Raw genomic sequence first — 20,493 nt, forward strand, 5'->3', positions numbered from 1 at the left:
ACACTGGAGCTTGAACATTATGGGCTTCCAGGCTGATAGCTGCTAGTGTTTGTCTTGATGGTCCTGGGGTACGTTTTGGGCCCTGGCTGAGATGGTAACATGGTGCTATACTCCTGTGGAGGACCAGGTCTAGCAGAGTTGAGATCTCCCTTTTCTTCCCACCTCCCTTCAAAAGGCTGCCTCACCTCCCTGGAGTGCAGGAGGGGAGCAGTTGGTATCCTTCACCCTACCATTGGTCCTCTTGCACCATGCAAAGCAACCTCAACGAGAAAATGTTTACAGCCTAGTCTGTTTTCCCATTTAATTTTGCTCATCTATGATGGTGAGAATACTTAAATATCCAAACAGAGAATACTTATGGTTGTCTGCCTGTTAGCACAATTTTTTTTTATGCTTGCCTCTAAAACTGTAAACATGGGAATCAAACATCTGTTGTGCTTTCAGCAGGAAAAGGGATTACAGCGAGGTACAACTACTAACATTTTCTTTATTTCTAGCTTGGATTTTTTTTCTTTAATTGCTAAGAGTTTTAACACAATGATCTACACAATATGAAAGAACTTACATTTGAATAGGCTTACAATTATTTTCACTATATATTAACAATTTGAATGACACATGCCTTGCTCTTTCATGAGCTGCCAGGGTAAAAAAATTCCGTCTAGCCCAGCAAACTTCTCTCTGCATGGCTTCACACCAGTGAACAGGAAAGGAACACTCCGCGAATCTCCAAGCTTCACCTAAAGCCACCCAGTGACTTTTCATGTCTGCAAGTGATCCCATCTATCAGGGTGTAAAACAGATATTTTCTGTGCTGCAGCTGTTAGAAGAGTTCATACATTTAAACTGTCGACGGAGTCAGAGTCATGCCACTGCATTCGAAATAAATCTGCACCCAGTCAACTGAGTTCAGGTGGGGCTGAAAGCATGCCAAGTATTTTGGAGCAAATATGTGGGGATTATTGTTCTTATAAAAATGATGGTATGTAAATGGATGTGTTAATTTCAGGCAGAATTCTCTGTATCAAGTCATGTTTGTTTTTAGAGTGACTTTATTTATAGACAGATTTCTTGCACTCTATAACTTGGACTACACTTAAGGGAAATAGAGTTAACTAGTTGCTTCCATCTCTTCAGCAATGCATTATAATATTGCCAAAGTTATCAAGCTTTCTTATGAAAATATCATAAAAATATTTCTTTATAATTAAGCATTGGGATACATATAAAGGACACATATGACATTAATCATCCTTCTATGTTTCTTTTTTTAAAACTCATCCTGTTCAGGATGTGCTAGCCAGCACTTTGTCATTATGCAGCCATGTCTTCTGAGCAGAAGCAGCCTTTGATGTTTGTGTTTTAGAGGAAACATGTCTTTATGTATCACTGACTTTAGAAAGATGAGGAAAATAAATTAATTTCTCTGCATGCTTGGGACTCACTGCCTTTCCTCCTGTTGAAATTCACAGGATAAAAATTTCCTTCCAGTGATATAAGGAGGATCTTTCTGATCTTTCTGCATACTCCACTACTTTTGGTTTCAGGAAAGAGCATCTGCAAACTTGCCAGAAGTTTTTCCCAGTGACTCCGACTGGTGAATTGCCATAGGCATGGGAAGATCTCAAGAGAAAGGTAAAATGAACCCTTCTCTACCCTTCAGCAGCATCATGGCTCTTTCTGTGGTCTAAGTGTCTCTCCACCTTACACTGCTATCATCTGACAGTGGATGCAAAGAGGCTAAAAATACTGTTATATAAAAATGTGTTTATGTGACAAGAGAAAGAAAACAGACTCAGAAGAACATTAGAGCTTTCTGATGCCGTCATTGCCAGATGACACAGGACAGTGTGCATAGCACGGTGCTGGGCAATAATAAAAAGAAAATGTTGGGCAAGAAGGAGCCTTTGTTGACAGTACATATACATATTAATATTTGATGGAGGAGGGGAAGGAGAGGAGAATTATTTGGATGAGATTTCCTTCAGCTGGTGCTGTACTTCTTATGAAACAAAAACCCCACAAACTGAGTAGAAAAGCAGCATGTCAGGAAACTTTAGTGATCAAATAGTCACTTAAATCTTTAAAATATTTTTCCCCTCCAGGTCCCATATTACAAAGAGATACTGTTTTCCAATCCTACCAGAGATTTTTTTTTATTTACTGGAATAAACTTGCATCTGTGTCTGACAACCAGACTTGGAAGTTAAAGTCCATGTACACACAGGAGAGGATTGTATGCTTACCTGTAGCTTTGTCATACAACAGAAATGAAAAGCCATGCTGTGGGATGAATAACTGATTCAGTCTTCCTACAGTTTTCCTCTTGCAAACACCTATGCAGTTTTACCATTGTGGTAAAGATTCTTGTTCATTACAAAGTAGATAGTGTTATTTCATTTTATACTCAGGTTATCAGACAGATACAGATAACATTTTAATTAATATTTTCATGTTCTAGAATGAGCTGTTAGCTGTTTAGGAAAATGCAGTTTCGAAAAAACAACAGAACACTTCTACTTGATGAAACAACTTTCTAATATGTCCAAAATTTGGTTCCACATCCCTCTGGTTTCAGCAAAACCTGTGCTAGATAATGTAAGTTTACAAATTGGAAATAAAAGTTGTCTTCTTTTTAAAAAAAAAATTACTTTTATTTCACCTATATGCACTGATAGTTCAGTCTTTCAGATCTTTTTTTTTCTTCCTGTTTCCTTGTTAATGGTAAACACAGGACAAATAAACTGACTCAGCAGCCATATCAGTGGCTGCATCTTTTTCTTTTCTGTTGCATTTCCATTTTTATTCCCTTAGAAATACTTACTTTTCTCGACTCTTCATTTTTTGACTAGTTGGTGTCCAATAAGTTCCTCCTCTTGAAGTACAGCACCTGGGCCTTCTGTCCCTTGGTCTCTGAAACAATTCAAAAGGTGAAGAGTCAAAGTCTCCACCTGAGAAGAGGATCTCCTTTCTGCTGCCAGCCTAACATCCTAGCAGTGGAGTATCTAGAGTATCTGACTTACACTTCTTTTCATTATCCAAATCTAATGTGATGCTTATTCATTATAACATTCACCTTGGTTTATTGCCAGGTTGATTTTCAATACATGTTGAAGGTTTCCAACACTTTTCACAACTGGTTCATTGCCCCATTAGACCTATACAAGGTCCCATTCAGCATTGCAGTGTCAGTCAAAGGTATTTCTGCTGCAAAATTCAGACCTTATTTATTCCTGCACAGCACAAGAAGCCATGGATATCTATTTTCAGTGAAGATATAATTAAAATATACATAATTACTGTTAGAAAATACTTCTAGAAAACAGTGTTTCATCATGTGATGCTTGTTTATAGCTAATATTCTGAGAAGTCTTCTAGGCTCAGCAAAGATTAAAATCAAAACTGTTCAACAGTGGAAAGATGCTTCAATTTTTCAGCTGAGCATCTGTTATCTTTGCAATTCAACAAAGCATTGAAAACGTTTTTCATTAATGCTTTAAACCTAATCATGGGTTTAAAAATAAATATTTTCTATGCATTGAGTTCAGTACAAACCTGATAAAATTCTCACTAAAGGAAAGAACATCTGATTAAGTCATACTGAATTTGCTTATTAGATGGACAAGAGGCATTGCAAAGTGTTCACTCAGCAAGAAATATTTTCTTTCTGTAGATGTTCCAATGGGAGAGGTTTTGCTCTTACATCTTTATCAACAAACCTCTCTGGATATGCTAGAACAGCTCTTTGAGTGGACACACTTATTCTGGAATGAGCTATTATTTTATTTATTCTAACAGAAAATATTGGGGTTTTTTTTCAGTATATAACGATTAACATGAACACCAGTAGGTGCCTACTGTAACACTGGTATTCCAAATGGAGAAGTATTAATTTTTTTTTCTTAATGGAGGTCTTTTGTAACACTTGGAGTAGAGCATGATAAAGGAAAGTCCTGACTACCTACAGTCACGTGGTACCTTTTGCAGGAATACATCCACTTACGCCAGCATCATGGCCATATGATTTGCATAACTTTCTGCCTATTCAAATGTATATTTCCATTACAATTGTAAGAGAGAGAGTCTTAGCATTTTTCTTTGCTCTTAAACAGCTGCTGCATTTCAGTGTTGGTGAAATAGTTCTACATATAATTTTCCTTTTTTTTTAGTGAAAGTGCTTTGGGATCTCTCTAGCTGAAAGATGGCCTAGAAATGCAAATTATCCTCAGCCACGTAATTCACAATTACCTTTGCATTTTATTCTTAATCTGTATCTATATATATAACAATACTGAAAAACAATGACATTAGACCTGTTCATACAACAGACATGCTTTTGGTGGAAATAAATAGAGAGAAAAGCCAAAAGTATTACATGAATGTTGTAATCCAATGAATGCTAATGCTGAAAAGTATCTCCTTTAATGAAATGTTTAACAAAACAATTTAATTTCATTTATATGTTTAGAAAATAATACCCAAAAAATTAATATCCAAAAGCCTGAGTGAACATTTGTCATAACTCCTCAAGTTTCTTCCCCCCCCCCCCCAGTTTTATTACCAAAGACATTTGGGTTTGCACCAATAGTTGCTCTTTGAATCTTTTTATGTAAGTTTCAACTAAGTAATGTCTGTAACAAAACATATCTTGGCAGAACTTTGCAAAATATAAGCCTGTTTAAGTTACTCAGTAAAGATAACATTTCTTCAAAACTGCAGAAAAAGAAACTCTATCTGCATGCAAATTAAATTTAGAACACTCCTTTGCATAGCGTGAAAGTCTGGCAGGGCAGGAAAAATCCATAAATGTGACTGCTGTGACAAAGTAAAACAAGAAAGAGGTCTCTGATGTCCAGGAAGCACATGTTTGCCCACTGGAGGAGAAAAGTCTTCACAGAACTGTCTGTGGCTTGCTCCCCAACCCCATTACACGGCTGGCTCCATTTCGAAGCTTTCCAAAAGCTTTCAGATAGGATTTGAACAAAACCAAAGCTCTGAATGAAAGAGCAAGAATAAAGTGCTTATCAAACTTTTATGTGGTTATTTAGCCATGACCAACAACAGTGTCTGTAATGGTTACTGATTCCTCATCTTGCTGCTGCTACCCCAATGTCAGCAGCAATTTTGATAAATGCTCTCCCATTTATACACTGCTTAGCACTATGGCAAAGTCATTGGTAAGACTTGTTACTTGCAGGGACTGCTATCAGAACTTCAATATGGGTTCGTACAAGTGGTTTGCCTAGGTCACCACCTTTCCTGGGGTAGTGATCAAATCATGACTCCCAGTGGAGACTGAAGCACTTCATGGGAGGTGAATGTTGCAGTGGAAGACTATTTTGATAAAGATTTAAAAGTAATGCTCTTAACTACAGTGCAGACAAGGACCATGGCAGTTTCTGCTTGTGTCTCTCATTGGAAAGTCAGCAAGCAGCAGACACTGAGGAGGGACTGCATGATATATGTACCAACAAACCGAATCCCTTTAGGGCTTGCCCATTTGAACATGGAGAGAGGATGTAGATAGGTGGAACATATAAGTATAAATCTGAATTTTTGTAAATGTAAATGCTAGTTTAAATACCTCTCATCTTGTATCAAGGCATCCTCAGTACCCACAGTTGTTCAAGGTTTTTGTTTCAGGGCTAAAGATAGCTCTGCTGGTAACATGAGACAAAATAATGGTGGAATTGTTTTACTCCAAGAGAGGCTGGCTACTAAGGAACCAGCTTTATTTCCTCCCACCACCAGTTCCTTCCAGAAGATCCTTTACTGTGAGTGTTATCTCATATTTTTTAACATGAGATTTAACAGGACTTCAGCATCTCTATAGGAGTTCTGTAAATACAGGACTGCCTCTGGGGTATGGTCGTTGGCCTGCATCATGTGTGCTGCTAATGCAAGTCAAGCGAGCCTAGGTTTATACATTTTAAAATATCAGACTTTTGTTTTCATGACAGAAGTTGAAAGATACTAAGGGCTGAAGTCTCACAGTTTCAGAGTAAAGAAGATTTTTATCATGGCAAAAGACTTACTTGGTTTTCTGCCAGGCCAGTCCCAAGTGATGCAAGACCCGTCTTCCACCCCAATCTCCTTTGCATCGAAATTGCTGCAGCTCCCTCAAGAGACAACAGTATTTCTGCTGAATTTCCAACCATTAAGATTATTTGTGCTTCTTGCAGCATGTAAACCAGCTTTATGGGACTGGGCTATATTCACAGTGTTCAAAGCAGTGAAAGAACCCCAAGGTATGCTGCACCATTCAGGATCTGAAAACAAATTAAAATTCTGCTCCTAATGCAATGAAAATAATTAGGAAAAAAATCCCCAGACATAATCTGTAATAAATGTCTACTCTTGATTGTTAACATTAGCAGGCAAAGATTAGCACCTTTCCACTCTGTTTCTATAAAAGCTCCTTTATGCAGCCATGAAGTGCAGAAGGGCTGCAGGTACATCTCTGCCAAAGATCATGCAGTTTAGTGACTGTCTTGGCTGATGAGACACTTCAAGACCTGATTCAGGGCATTGAAGGAACACGGAAGAGGATGCAGAAGCAGCAGGCAGTTACCTAATACTATCAAGTCTCAATAAAAAATGACAAGCTGAGACATTTTGGCAGGCTTTCTGAATACCTAATAGGACAATGCTTGTGTAAACGGGCCTGGAAGTAAGGTTAAGGGAAATAATGTCTACAGAAGAAAAAAACCACTTTAGAAGCAGCAAATTATTTCAGTTCAAAGTCCTTTAGATCACATCTGACCACAGGGTGACGGAATTAGTCTCACTGATCGTTTCTGCAAGACATGATCCACATCCAGTATTTTATACACAGCAATTCAGCAAAAACGCTCCCACCCGAGCCAGAATACATAAACATTTAACTTTTTGGCAAGGCAACCGTGAGAGTATTTGTACCTATGGATTTCCTATGACAGATAACTAAACCCATACTCCTTCCTCACAGCTACAGAAACGAAAGGGAGTGTTACCCCGGGACAGTCTGGAGGGACTGCTTTTTCCACGGGACCAAGTTCTCACATCGGTTGCCTTCAACCACCAGACCGCGTTGATCGCAAAGGCAAACGCGGGGGCATTCACACACCGGGCGGACGTGTCGGTGCACAAGGGATGTAGGCGGCGGCGGGAGAGGCGGGGCGGTGTCCTCCTCCTCCCCGCGGGACCCGCCGCTTCGGCCACACCCAGCACCGGCGAGATGCGTCCTTCTGCCTGCGCCCACTTCCCCATCCCCCCCCGCCTTGTATTTTTTTATATTTCGCAAATAATTCCCCCCATCTCCTGTCCAAAGGGGCGGGACCGGCAGATCGGGCGCGGGAGGGACGCGGGGCGGGGGCAGCGCAGAGCGCTCGGCGCGAAGAACGGGTCGCCCGGCAAGCCCGGCCAGGGGAGAGAGGCTCCGCGCCCCCGCCGCCTCGGTCCCCTCCCCGGCCCGGGGGCGGTGGCGAGGGGTTGTCACACAGACACCGCCCCACCGGCCGGCGCCGGAGTAGTTGCTGGAGGAGCAGCGCGGCGGGGGAAAGCGTCGATCCGCGCTGCGGAGCTCTCGCCGCCGCCGCCCCGACCACCCCCGCAGGTGGCCGCCCACCGCCCGCCTCAGCAGCTCCCCCTGCCCGCCGCGCCAGTCCCCCATCCCGGTGGGCGGTGGCAGGAGGGGCCGCGTCCCGCCCCGCCCCGCCGTGGCGGTGCCGGAGCCGGGCGGCGCTGCAGAGGGCGGAGCGGGCGGCCCGGGGCGGTCCGGCCGGCGCCCGGCGCGGGCTGGCTCCCGGCGGGCGGCGCTGCTGCGTTGCTCTGGGAGGCGCCGCGGGGCCGGGCGCGGAGCTGCGGAATCGGGGGTGTGAGCGGCCGGGCAGGGCGCCCCCAGGATGCTGCGGTTCCTGCGCAGGACCTTTGGCCGGCGCTCGATGCAGCGCTACGGGCGAGGAGCCGGGCGCGGGGCCGGGCGAGGTGGGCTCGGCGGCGAGGGGGACGAGCGGGACGGGGGGCTGCGAGGAGCCGCCGCCGCCGCCGTCGGCTCGGCAGGCTTCCCCTCCTCGCCGCACCCCGGAGGGGTCGTGCACAGCGCCGGAGCCCCCGTCCACATCCCGGCGGCCGGCGGCAGCAAGCCGGTGCTGCAGTGCCGCGTCCTTCTTCTGGACGGGACCGAAGTCAACGTGGAGCTGCCGGTGAGTAGCGTGCGCTCGCCTCCCCCGCCTGCAAAACAGCGCCAGCAGCTACCTTCTACCCTCCTCCGCATCGTCCCCCTCTCCCTGGCGACGGGCACCTGTGAGTGCCCCCCCCCCCCCCCCGGCCGCACAACAGGCGCGGTTCTCCGGGAAAGCCTCGCTACTTTCGTCCTCCTCGCCGCCGTCCCCGCCTGCGTGCACCTGCTGCCAGGTGCGCGGCGCCTCCCCGCCATGACCGCCGCCCGCCCCCGTCCTGCCGGCTGGAGCCGTCTGCGTCCTTCTCCTCTCTCCCCCGAGCGAGCGGGGAGGTGAGCACCTGCTCTCCTCCTCCCCTCCGCAGCCAAAAACCAGCCCCCTGCAGCGGTGCCTTCAGCGGCGCCTCTCCCCGGAGGGGTCGTCCCTGCGGTGCGGGGCGCTACCTGTGCGTGTCCCCAGCTGGTGCGGGAAGGCTGCCCGAAGACCCCGCCCGGCGGTACTGCCGGGCCTGGGGGCACCGCGGACTGCTGGGTGGGGGAGCGGTGCCTTCGGCCTCGCTGCCGTCCGGCTTGCAGCCCCCAGTCCCGCAGCACCTGTGGCACCGCGGGGCGAACGAGGCGCGGCCGCGCTGCCCCCGCCGTGTCGAGGGTCTCCTCGTCCTCCTTAGTTCTTGTTTTCCAACACCCCCGCTGAAGGGACGGCCCTGCCCCCGTCCCGTGGCGCCCGGGTGCGGGACCGGGGTAACCCCGGGCGGCTCCGGGGCACACCCGGGCGGGCAGGCCGGGCCCGGCCCCGCGGGCTCGGGGACGGTGCCGGCGCTGAACTTTTTCCCCTCCTGTCGCTGTACAGGAGGAATGAGGAAGGGACGTTGCCGGCCTGCGGGGCTGTGCGCGTGTTGTTTGCGCCTACTCGGTGAGGTTGTGCCGCGTTTGTAGGTGTTTCAGCATCCCCAGAACCCCGTAGTGTGTCCCCTAAAGGCAGCTGCACGGTGCGTGTCGGTTATTTACAGGTTATTTTTTCATTCCCCACAGCTGCTAAATACTCAACACCTATTCTTTTTTGCTGACCTGTTCCCTCCCTCTTGAAGCACAAGTTTTCCCATGAAATAGTATGGAAGTTGATCATGTTTGAAAAACATTTGATCTTTTTTCCATTTCAACTCAGATTGTCACCAGCTATTAACTTGGTCTACAAAAACAGGTGGGAGAACTCAATAATGACTGTAACAACCTGAGAAATTGTGCACTACCTTAATATCCCAGCAGTGTAAAAGAGTTTTTTTCAGAGTACACTTAGACTCTTGTTAGGTGCCTTTCATTATAACAATCATCTGTATGTATTGGCATCATTTCCCTAAAACATGGAATTTGGCAACCCTGTTGTTTCTGCTTAAAAGAAACCGAAGAGATTGAGTAAGACTCTTATATGTGAATACGGAAGTATGTGAACGGAGCCACCTAGAGATACTTGCTCCAGCATTATCAGGCCTCCCTTGCCTTACAGGCTACATCGTACATTTCCAGATATTTGAAATGCTAATATATTTCCTCTCCTCACATCTCCTTCACAACTTGCTGCACTCCTCCTAACATCTCTGCACAAATCTTTTCTAAAGTAGACTCGATGATTGTTATCAGCATGCTAAGGGTTTACTTATAGAGGTCTGTGTCGATAAGCTCAGTAAATATTTTGCTTAAGGTTATACTCTAATTTATCAGAGGTCAGCTTTTGCTGTAGAGCCTGTTTAAGACAGTCTGAGGTTTTTGTAGTATCAGAAAACAAGGTAATGGCACTCTTAGTCCTTGAGTGATGAAAATATATGGAAGTATCTGCTGGCCCAGTAGAGAAGCTGTGGAGCATTGTTGCTTGAATTGACTTGCAAATGAAACCTAGATGCCAGTGTTTTCAAAATGTGAGCTGCACCTGTGGTGGTTGTAGTTCATTTGTCCAGAGTAAGAAGTTGGCATTTTTTTTCACGAAAATCCCTAGACTAGTGGAGAACTTTGAAACTTGTAATAGCTATCAATGTTTTGAGGATTAAAAACTGTTCTGTTGAATTAAATATCTGTTCCTCATATTTTTTCCCTTTCTTTCACAGAAAGTAACACCCACACTGAGAGTGGAAAACTGAAAGAGGCGTTGCACCATTTATAGAAGTTGATCAGTAAAGTTTCTCTGAGCTTTGCAGCTCTAGATGATGTTATGGGATTAGACCCTGAAACAGAACGTGGTTTAATACTCAGAAGCTATGGTACAGGACTGGTTAAGCTGAATGAATTGAGTAGCATCTTTTCCATTAAAAAAAAAATAGTGTACTCATTTCAGCTCAAATTTTATGAAAAGGAGGGAATGTGGGCTTCATCACCAATGAACAGTTTATTCATGAAGTCAAATATGGAGATGATTGCAGAGGATGTCACGGTGCTGCTGATTGTGTTTGCAAGCACTTATATCAGGAGATACTGACATCTGTAAAATATGCTCTTTTTACTATCTGCTGACATTACACCCCTATTGTCTTTCTAGTGAGAAAAGGAACTTGCAGATAGAACACAACAATCTTGCAACTACAACTTTTTGGGCTATCTTAAGACCTCATTTAGAACTAATTGAAAGGTTTATTTGGTTTCAAAGACTGCAGGGTCTCTTTGCTTGTGTGGAGGAATGACAGAAAAAATGTGACTGAAGGAAAGCTAACTATATGTGTGGAAAAAATGTTCAGGTTTTTTTTAGTGTTCAGATAAAGCTAAACCCCTGACACTTTTGGCTAGGTTAAATGCACAGTGTTTTCTTGTATGTGGGAGGTGATGGTGCTGTGGGAGAAATTAATCCTACATCAGTACAATCTACTGATTGATAACTGTCTTTGTGGTTAACGTTGTAATTTATGTGGTAGTATCTGTGTCAGAAAGTACACATCTGGTAAACTTTTGTCAGTTCATGGTGGTAACAGAAGAAGAGATCAACCCCGATCTCCAAGTCCTTCCTTAGCTTGTTCTTCTCTAGGCTGTGTAACAATATTTAGACTAGAGTCACCTTTCCTTATCTGCATTTCCCTACCCTCTTTCTTCTGGGGTATTTGCATTTTATTCTTTTTACTGCATATGCACTGCCCTCGGACTACCCCATCTGCTAGCCTGCCCTTCTACGTGCTGTGTCATTTGTAGGTGTTCTCCAGCTTTCACAAACTTGTTTCCTACCCAGCTGTCCCCACACAAATGTCAACATAAAATTGTTCTGAGCACTCCAGATACCCCTGGATAATGGTTTCTACACTCAGCTTCTTGCATGAAATTTCAAGGATTGCTTAATGATGCTGGCTTTTTTTCTTCACTCTTAAGGCAAGAATCATGTACTTTGAAAGTATTCTTTCTAAACAGAATAATGCACTGGATGGCTTTTTACATCCATGAGCTCCTTAGGGCCCTGTATTGAATGTGAAATGCTATTAAGGTTGAATCTGTTGTATAGAAGTGAGTGGCAGTTGACCAGTTTTGTTGCTGTGGGGTGATTTCCCATGGGAAGGGGAACATAAATGGTGTCATTACTTCTTCTTGACCTGACACCACATGTCTGCGCATCTGAAATCTAGTGATGAGAACTGACGCAAGGAGAAAAACACTTACATTAGAAACCATCCCTCCTCCCTCACACATAGTTCTTGGTGTATTTTTTTTTACCACTCGGAACCTGTCTAGTACCTTTGTGTTGCACCCTCACTTACACTGGAGACTGTTAGCTGTTTAGAGTTTGTAACTCGGCTGTAGGCAGATGGAAGGCCACTTTGCTCACTGTTGTCAAAACAGTCTTACTTCTGTTTTTCTGACAGACTCGTGACTTTAATAAAAGAAAAACTGGTTATGGATGATGCTGTGTTCTTACAGAAAGAATGCAAGGAAAGAGCATGGACATTTGGGCAGGAGTGATGGTGCCTGCTAGTTAATACATAGATGGGCAATCTATAGATGGCTCGCAGATGAAGCCAAAAAGCCAAATTTTTCTTAACATATCTTAACAAGATATGATTGCTTGCATTTCTAAACCTGAGTCTCTGATTTTTAATTAGGTGTATCTTATGAAAGCTTAAAAGGTGGATATGAAAGATGGCTATTTAGTGGCACTGTCCAGAGTAGCAGGAATTAATGTCCCTTTTCTTAAGGCCACTGAAAACAGTATTCTGTGATAAGTTGTGGGAGGGCAGGAGGAGAATGAACACATGTAGGGTGTCCTTGGGTTTCTGTAGTCCAAAATGGGATAAAACAAGGAACAAACAGTGAGCTTACTCCAGTATGAAAATCTTTGTCCTGCAAAGCAGATCTAGGATACCTTACATTTTCTATGATGTGAATCCGCAGCAGTCAACATGTTGTCTGTCATAAATACTGCTTTCTAAAAATCTCCTTGCTCTAATAAATTCCTGTGCTGCTGTGAACATCACTTCAAAGACCTGTGTGATGTATTAGAAAGTATGTAATGTTTAATGATTATCTTAATGAACAAGTCAAATATAACTCTTCAAATTTGTGAATTATTTTCAGATAGATAGCTTTCATATTATTTCTTTGCCTTCCTTTTGGTGTATCTGTTTTAATAATTGTTTCGGCTGCTATGGAAACACTTCAGGATAGGAATAGTAAATGTTCTTGAATACTGTTTCTTAATCTCTGATCTGCTATGTGTTGTATTCTTTTCTTGTTGGAGTAACGTGAACATAGCAGAATTTACTATCTGGCCTGTATGCTTACATCAAATGTAAATGTAAAATTAACTCTTGAGCAGTCATCTCTATCTTATAATTATTTGTTAGTGTATTTCACTTGATAAAAATATTGTGAGAGAAGCGCAACTCATTTTTTCTTTCTTTCACATCACATATGATTTCCAAATGACATTTTGTGAATATTAACTCTAGAGAAATGCACTAATATGCATGTAGACACTGAAATTGAAGTTGTGCTCTATAGTCTCCTAACTGAGGAGTTACCCCACCCCCTGGCCTCCAAACAGATATATTACATCAGATGGGGAATGGGATTTTTAATTAATTCCTTAAAGCTTTTATTACTTATGAAATTGATAAAATGCCTTCTTTATGCAGAAGTTACTTTTCAACAACATAAAATTAGAGTACTTGCTGGAAAATGTTAAAAGCATATTTGCAACACTGGAAAGTGAAAGGCCTCTCGCGTTCATGGGCTCCTGTGAGCACCAGCACCAGTAATCCTCTTCATAAACTCATCAAGCTCCATAGGTAGAAGGCGTTGGGTATTTTTGCTTCTTCAGTTCATGTTGAAATGCCTTTTCAGTACCTTACAGCTTTGATTAAATAGCTGCAGCTAGAGCTCAGTGTGTTATCTTCTGGTAATAGCCTTTAATTATGTTATCCCTGTTCCATATGCCTTGATGCATTGCTGTGTATACTGAAGGTGTGGGAAAGGCATTCATAGTAGAATCACGTACAGAATCGGGAACATACACAGCCCCAGAGAGATAGAAATAAGATGGGGTATGCACACGTGACTGCAGCCGTGCTTCAGAAATGCACAATGTTAGGTTCTTGAGAGAGAAGAGGGAATTTTAAGCCCTTGATGTGCTTGCCAAACATCCCCAATAAATCTACAGCAGATAAAAGACATTGCCACAGTACGTAGTAAAAGAGGGAGACAAAAACCAGTGTTTGGTTTTGGCATATGTTAGATAAATTCTTCTTGTGAGTTCCATTAGTTACTAATGAAAACCAATACAATTTTTCAGTGCAATAGAGACAGACAGGATGACGGGAGTGCTGCTGCAGAGAGCTGACAACTAGAGAGGGAGAAAGCCAATGATGAGAATAGTGTAATGAAAATAGAAAAGTATGAGCACCTGCACTAATTCTCTGATGGAGAGCTTATGTGTGAGGAGAGATGGGGAGAAGATAAGGTTGTTGCATGCATTCTTTCAGTATCCTTTTTGCAATGGGCTAGAAGACAGCTGTGCTTAGGAGACTAACTACGTGAAATGTCAATGTGGGTGGCTGGGCTTCTTGTTTATTAGCACAGAAATGCATTTCAGTAGCAGATGTTTGCACTGGTCTCAGTTGTGTGATCATGAACATGGAAGACCACCGTGGATTTGAAGGGAGATGGTCAATAAGAAGTAAACTTAGGAAACAGTTTCACAATATAGAGATTTTTTTTGTCAATAGTGTGCATCTAATGCATTTGGGTTTTTCTTCCAGTGATTGTGTTCTAGACTAGATTGCCGGGTGGCAAACTTTGTAGCTTCGAGTTCTTAGTAGTAGTCCTGAAGAGGAAAAAGAACCTCTGAGCATGTAAGAAGTTCCTACGAGGCAGGAAATAGGAGCAAAGAGACTTTGGAAGTGCAGTCCATATATGAGAGCAAGCAGAGGCCTGGTTTTGTTTGGATTGCTGAAGATGGTACAGGAAGAAACAGGCTGAAAAGTTAAAGAAACTAGAAATTATATATAAAGTTTCTTTTCTGGAACAGGAAGGGGACAGCTATCTCTATTCCTGCTTCTCTGCACATACTTTTTGTTTTCATGTGCTTCCTTGTGCCTCTGTTGTAGTCCCTCTGTAAATACCTTTTTTCCTGTAACTTTCTCTGAGAGGCTAGCTTCATTTAATGTCTCACCTTCTTCAAGCATAAGTCCATTTTGCAATTCAGGGCTTCTGTTTTTAAATTCCCAACTGTTTCCACCCATCCTTCTCATTTGCAATCTCCTCCCTGAGCAATTCTCTATACTTTTTCTGTGTGGATATCATCTGTATTACTAGCATGATATCCAATGAACTTTCATGTTAATAAGAGCAGATTTCTTTTAGTTTTGTGGGTTTGTTGTGAAACGGTTCATAATGGAAGATCTCTTCTAGGAGGCACTTTAAAGAGCACTAGAGGTCTACTTCCTTCTGCTCCGGGCCTTGCATAGTTCTCTGTCCCATTTTCTTTTACTAGTTTGGAAATTTTCTATGTTTCTCTGCAGATGTCAGAAATTTGAAATGCTCCTCAATCCTCTTCCTTCCTCAGGAAAATTCAATTTCCCAGCTGTGTCCAGGGGTCTGTGGCTGGTTCAGCACCTTGTTCAGCCAGCTTGACTAATGTAAGTGCCTTGTCTATTAGGGCACAAATGGTGCAGGTGAGGGCTGCTCGTCACGAACATTCCCAGTTGTAGAGCTGACATTAGGGGAACATTGGTCGTCATCATGGCTGGGCTCCACAAACGAAGATTTGGGGAGGGCTCTACCCACATTTGTTACAAGCACGCAAGGGAACATTGGTAGCTATTGGTGAAATAGCTCAAAGCTTAAACCTCCACACTTTAAAAATGCATAGTTTCATATAGGACAACAAAAACAGAGCTGAAAACTCAAATTATGTTGAAGGGAAGGAGGTTGAGAGAAGAAGGGAGAACATATACATCATTGAGTTTGTAGGCCCTTTGGAAAGTAAATATCAAGATAAGTACAAATATTTTCTTTTTTTACTAGAAGGATGAACTCAACAGCTGTTAACTGATCGTACAGTGTTGCTGGGTTAGTTAGTTTATTTTAATTATTTGAGAAATACATGGGGTTTTTTTAGGTTTTGTTTTCCACTGCAGACTATGGGATATGTTCTTTTATTCGTTCTGCATTAGAAATAAAAGGGTTGGAGGATAATGAAGTGTTTAGAGTGACCATCTGCTCTTCATTTGACTTGCTATTTCCATTTATTTCTATGCATCAATTTAAATATGTCCTGGACCATTAGCTATATTGTGATGAGATTATTTTGATATATTTGTTGAAGTTCCAGACCCAGACTCCAGCTATGAAGCATGAAGAACATTAAGAGTTAATGTATGTTGACTGTTTGTTTTTTGATCTGTACTGATTCAGATTATTTCCCTTCCTTGTTGTTATGGAACCACAGATAGTTTATCCAAACAAATACCAAATGTTGTCTTTTTCTTTCTTTTCTTTTTTTTTTAAGTATGCTGACAAACACATTGAATTTAGATGTTACTGTATTTCATAATTTTAATACATGTGGTACCGTTTGTGTGATAAAGAGACTGGAAATCCTAATAGATAATCCAGTTTAATGTTTGTGAAATATAACAAGTAACTTCACACAAATACGTGGAGAATGTTGGTCCTTTCCTTTGAAGAACTTGAATTTATATGAACATGGCAGCATCAAATATACAGTTAGAAAAGCAGTGTTATAACTTAAGGATTGTGACCTGTAATTAAATTATTGTAGACTGCAACATTATTTCAAAGGATAACTTATCCAAGGATTAATTCTGTAGCTGCTGAAAATAATACTTTTCATGGTAGTTCTTTGTAGCACTAGTAATTGATTGTATGTGTTATTTCATTGGTATATTGTAAATATATAAAATATATGTAGACTTGAGAGGATTTTTGTAGTTAGTAGTCTTGACTGGGGAAATAACTTGTTTCTTTTTTTGGCCTAAACTGAGACGAAACAAGGATATTGCTTCCCATTTTTAAGTTTAGAGTTTCTTATTGTGTATATTTCATTGTATGAGACCTTTTAGATTATGTATTAGATGACAGGAAATTTGGCTTACCTATGTTGAGCTTTAAAATTATCCTAGGCTGTGAGCAAATTCTCATTTTATTATTGATAGATAACATAAACAGGCTAACTGCATCACATCTTTTTTTGTTGATATTAAGTCCATACAAAATTACCTAATGCCCAAATGTTACCTGCTTGAGCCATGCAAGCAAATATTTTATAAATTTTCTGAGAAGAGAAGCAGTCCTATGAAGTTTTTCCTTTTCCTTTGTTTCCATCCAGAATTGGTCAAGGCTGCTTTCTGTTGTTTAAATAAATCTCTTTCATACCTTATTAGTAGTTCCTGGCTCTGTCATAATTGTATGATTTTAAATTGAGAGTTTACATTTATGTAAAAAGACTGAATCTAAGAACTTCCATTTTTATAAGCGGGTCTGAACACACGAGTACTCTGTACAATCATTGTGTTGCAACAAAGATCACTATTCAGTGGAGATGCTGATCCTCAGTATGTAAGTTTTACATTCAGGCTACTTGCTGAGTAGAAATCCTTCCCGAATAATGAACCTTCCATGAGTGCTTTGCTTTGAGAGATGATGAATGGTGAGTCTGTTAACTCTTTGAATTAAGCAAATAAGTGAAGAGGGGTGATATTCTTCAAAGTAGGTCGTATTGCTAGGAAAGGCAGCACCCTGTAAGTGCTGTGTAAAGTGTAAGTGTAAAGTCCAGGGTGGTACGTGGGTGGTGTCCACATTTCTCTCATGTTGTAATCTTTGGATGCTGATGTATACTGATGTGAATTCAGGTATCCTGCTGTAGTTCTATGGAAGAAAGAGCTGTTTTAATAATACAGCAATATAACTTTATTGTGCAAAAGACTTCATTTCTTTTCCTCCCTCTTCCTGCTATTTCATGTTACTGGGTGTGATTTAGTTTCTTTCCCTGCTGTTCAGCAATGAAGAGAGGGTGGCAGGATGTTTTCTTCTTTTTGACTGACATCCCCTTTCCCTGAGGAGGAGCATTTCCAGCCCTGTTCTGTGACCACTCCTACGGTCTCGAGTCTGCCCACGAGTCTCATCTGCCAAGGCCACGTTGTGAGCTGCAGCTGGGAACACCCAGCTGCAGGGTGGCTCTGCGTGTGCCCAGTGTGTGTGCTGCACAATTAATTCTTCATGCAGCTCTCAGCAGCACACTGGAGTTCTGTTCTTGACTTCCAGTTAATTAGAAGATGTTAATTTTGAGGAGTTTTCTTTTTAATGGGGGAACTTGCTTACTAAGACAGCAGAAATTGCTAATTTCTTTTACAGAGGCCAGTGAAACCATGAGATGTTGACTAGCACTTTTCCTTTTCTCCTTTAAGCTGATTGCTTAAGCTGTTGTCTGCCTGTATGTCTGTTCTCTGTCCCTTCATACCCTTCCTCTCATACAATGATGCTTCACAGTTGGCTTTTCTCAATGAACTGTTGTAAAACTTATATGAAATCAAATCCTTGTTTTTAGGTGTGAAAATGGGGAAGCCTTTGGGGCATTAGAGAGGTGTGGGTTTTAGTTCATGAAAGGTGTTTAGTATGTTTTGGGATGTCAATCTAGGAGGAAATAATCTCAACGTCAAATATTTTATATAGTAGCCTTAAATTTAGAATGGGAAACAAGATGAGACTATTCACCTGCTGCCTTCACATTTTCCCTTAAATTCTCTGAGCCATCCCCTCTTTTTTTGGTATTGCTCACAATTGCCTTTTACCTGTGTAGCATGTTGATGCACTATCTGTGTTATAAATTTATCCTATAGGTAAATATTCTGATGTGTCATTTCTGGCTTTGGAAAATAAAGATGTTTAAGAATGGAAAAATGAGGAAGGAGTTGGAACATTTGCCTGTATATTAGCAAAAAAATAGGCCTAAGTTGATGACTGCATTTCTCAGAAGGGAGTGGGAATAGAAAAATTGAGTGCTGTGAAACAAAAGCCAAGTGGGTTTTCTTTGCTGCTATTGAAATTTTCTACCAGATATTCTCATTTTTCAATTTGTATGCTTGGATTTTGATGTATTTTCACATTAAACACCCAGGATATTTTGCTTTATGCTTTGATCATAAAGTATATTTAAAAAAAAATTCATCTTTTTCAGCAAAAGTTTTGCTTTCAGAATATTGCTGTGGCCATGATTTTGTCCCCCTACATGTTATTAACTGTTTCTTCTTTAAGAATTTCATCTTACTGTGACAAAGCAAAACAGATCATCTAGTAAAGTTTCCAGCATGATCAGAATCTTGAAAAATTGTCAAACAAAGCAAAAAGATATGGTCTTTCATAAATAGAAAATGCTGTTCATCAGAAGTTGGTTTCAGAAAGCAGACTGTTCCCAGTAAAAGCTGCATTTTTTTAATGCCAGAAGGGGAGAACTTTCCCAGTTGTTTCAGTAAAGTGAGTGCTGGAAGCTTTCTAGGAGGAGAAAATAGCCTGAAGAACCTCTGTGTGACACCTCTATGTGAGCTCACTGTGACTTTGAGGAGCTTTTGAAAGTGGACAAGTTACAGTGCAAGTGCTGTCTTGAAGGATAGACCTCAAAATGAACTTTGTTTCTTTCTTCGTGATTTCCAAGGCATCTTACTGTTCACTGAAATCAAAAGTTACTTCTTGAGTCAGAGCTTTTACATAATACCAAAATCTTCAGCAAAGTGTTCGTAAAAGCTGGGTTTTTTTGCAAGCTACAGGACAAAGGAGTGTTTAGGTTGTGAGGAAGATAGGGAAATGTTTAAAGAATACGAATTCCTCTTTATTGTATACGCACTGACCTCATTAACAAGATAAGGCTGTCAAGACTAGAGCAGCATTGGATGACTCGTGAGAACTACTGAATATAGATCTCATGAAAAGTCCCAGGCCTGAGGAGCTCTCCCTACAAGCAGGACCACTCTGAACAGTGCTGCCTCCTTTCCTTGCACAGGTTTTGGATCAGATTCCAAGTCCCTGTGTTTTAAGAAACTGTTTCTCTCCCAGTTTTCCTTTTGTGAGTCTTATAAAACTGGAGATTTTTTTTTTTACTAGTTTGTTAAAGGGTGCAATAGTCTGTCTGCATGGCCGAGCTGATACAGGTGACATGGAAGATGAACTACTTTTGTTTCTGTAGTCTTGTACATGATGTGAAAGTGCTCATTGAAAACAAACAGCAGATAGTTGACTGACCCTATGCAATCCAACACCAGTTTGTGGTGCTGAAAAAATGTCCCTGAAAGCAAAAGATGGATTCAATGCAATTCCAGAGGGACAAGATGTGACTACTTTATTTACTTCCAAGACTGTTGTCTGCTTTGCTTGAGAAATATCTTCTGTGGAATCCCAAACTTGGGTACTCTCTGCCTCTGCACAGATGATAGTGGAGGCTCTTTGAGAGGTGAACTAGGGAATGGGAGACTGGGTGTGGGGCTGATGTTCTAGGAGGCTCAGGGGGAGGACCTTATTGCTCTCTACGTGAAAGGAGGTTGTAGGCAGGTGAAGGTTGGTCTCATGTCCAGTGTCTCAACTGAAAGGGCAAGAGGAAATGGCCTCAAGTTGTGCCAGGGGAGGTTTAGATTTGATGTTTGGAAAAATTTCTTTGCTGAAAGGCTTGTCAACACTGGACTGGGATACCTAGGGAAGTGGCGGAATCCCCATCCCTGGGTGTATTCAAAAGAATGTGTAGATGTGATGCTTAGATACCTGGTTTAGGAGTGGACCTGGCAGCGTTAGGTTAGTGCTTAGACTCGATCTTAGAGGTCTTCTCCAACTTGATGACTCTGTGGTTCTGCAGTCAGAAAAATGCA

At 42.0% G+C, this 20,493-nt stretch overlaps 1 protein-coding gene across 5 annotated transcripts in view; it reads left to right on the forward strand.

Moving 5' to 3' along the window:
• Nucleotides 1–7,799: 7,799 nt before the first annotated feature.
• Nucleotides 7,800–20,493, forward strand: part of EPB41L4B (erythrocyte membrane protein band 4.1 like 4B) — a 166,657-nt gene continuing 153,963 nt past the window's right edge. For 2 of the 5 annotated variants that reach the window (XM_051812643.1, XM_051812644.1), the window contains exon 1: nucleotides 7,801–8,183. In XM_051812643.1, coding sequence (XP_051668603.1) covers nucleotides 7,884–8,183 — 300 coding nt within the window. In that variant the 5' untranslated portion in view covers nucleotides 7,801–7,883. Of the gene's footprint in view, nucleotides 8,184–20,493 lie in introns of all 5 variants that reach the window. The other 3 variants (XM_051812642.1, XM_051812645.1, XM_051812646.1) reach the window with 3 other exon arrangements.

Source organism: Manacus candei, unplaced genomic scaffold (assembly GCF_025592945.1).
Source record: "Manacus candei isolate 608988 ecotype Guabito, Panama unplaced genomic scaffold, ASM2559294v1 h1tg000088l, whole genome shotgun sequence".
Taxonomy (NCBI): Eukaryota; Metazoa; Chordata; class Aves; order Passeriformes; family Pipridae; genus Manacus; species Manacus candei.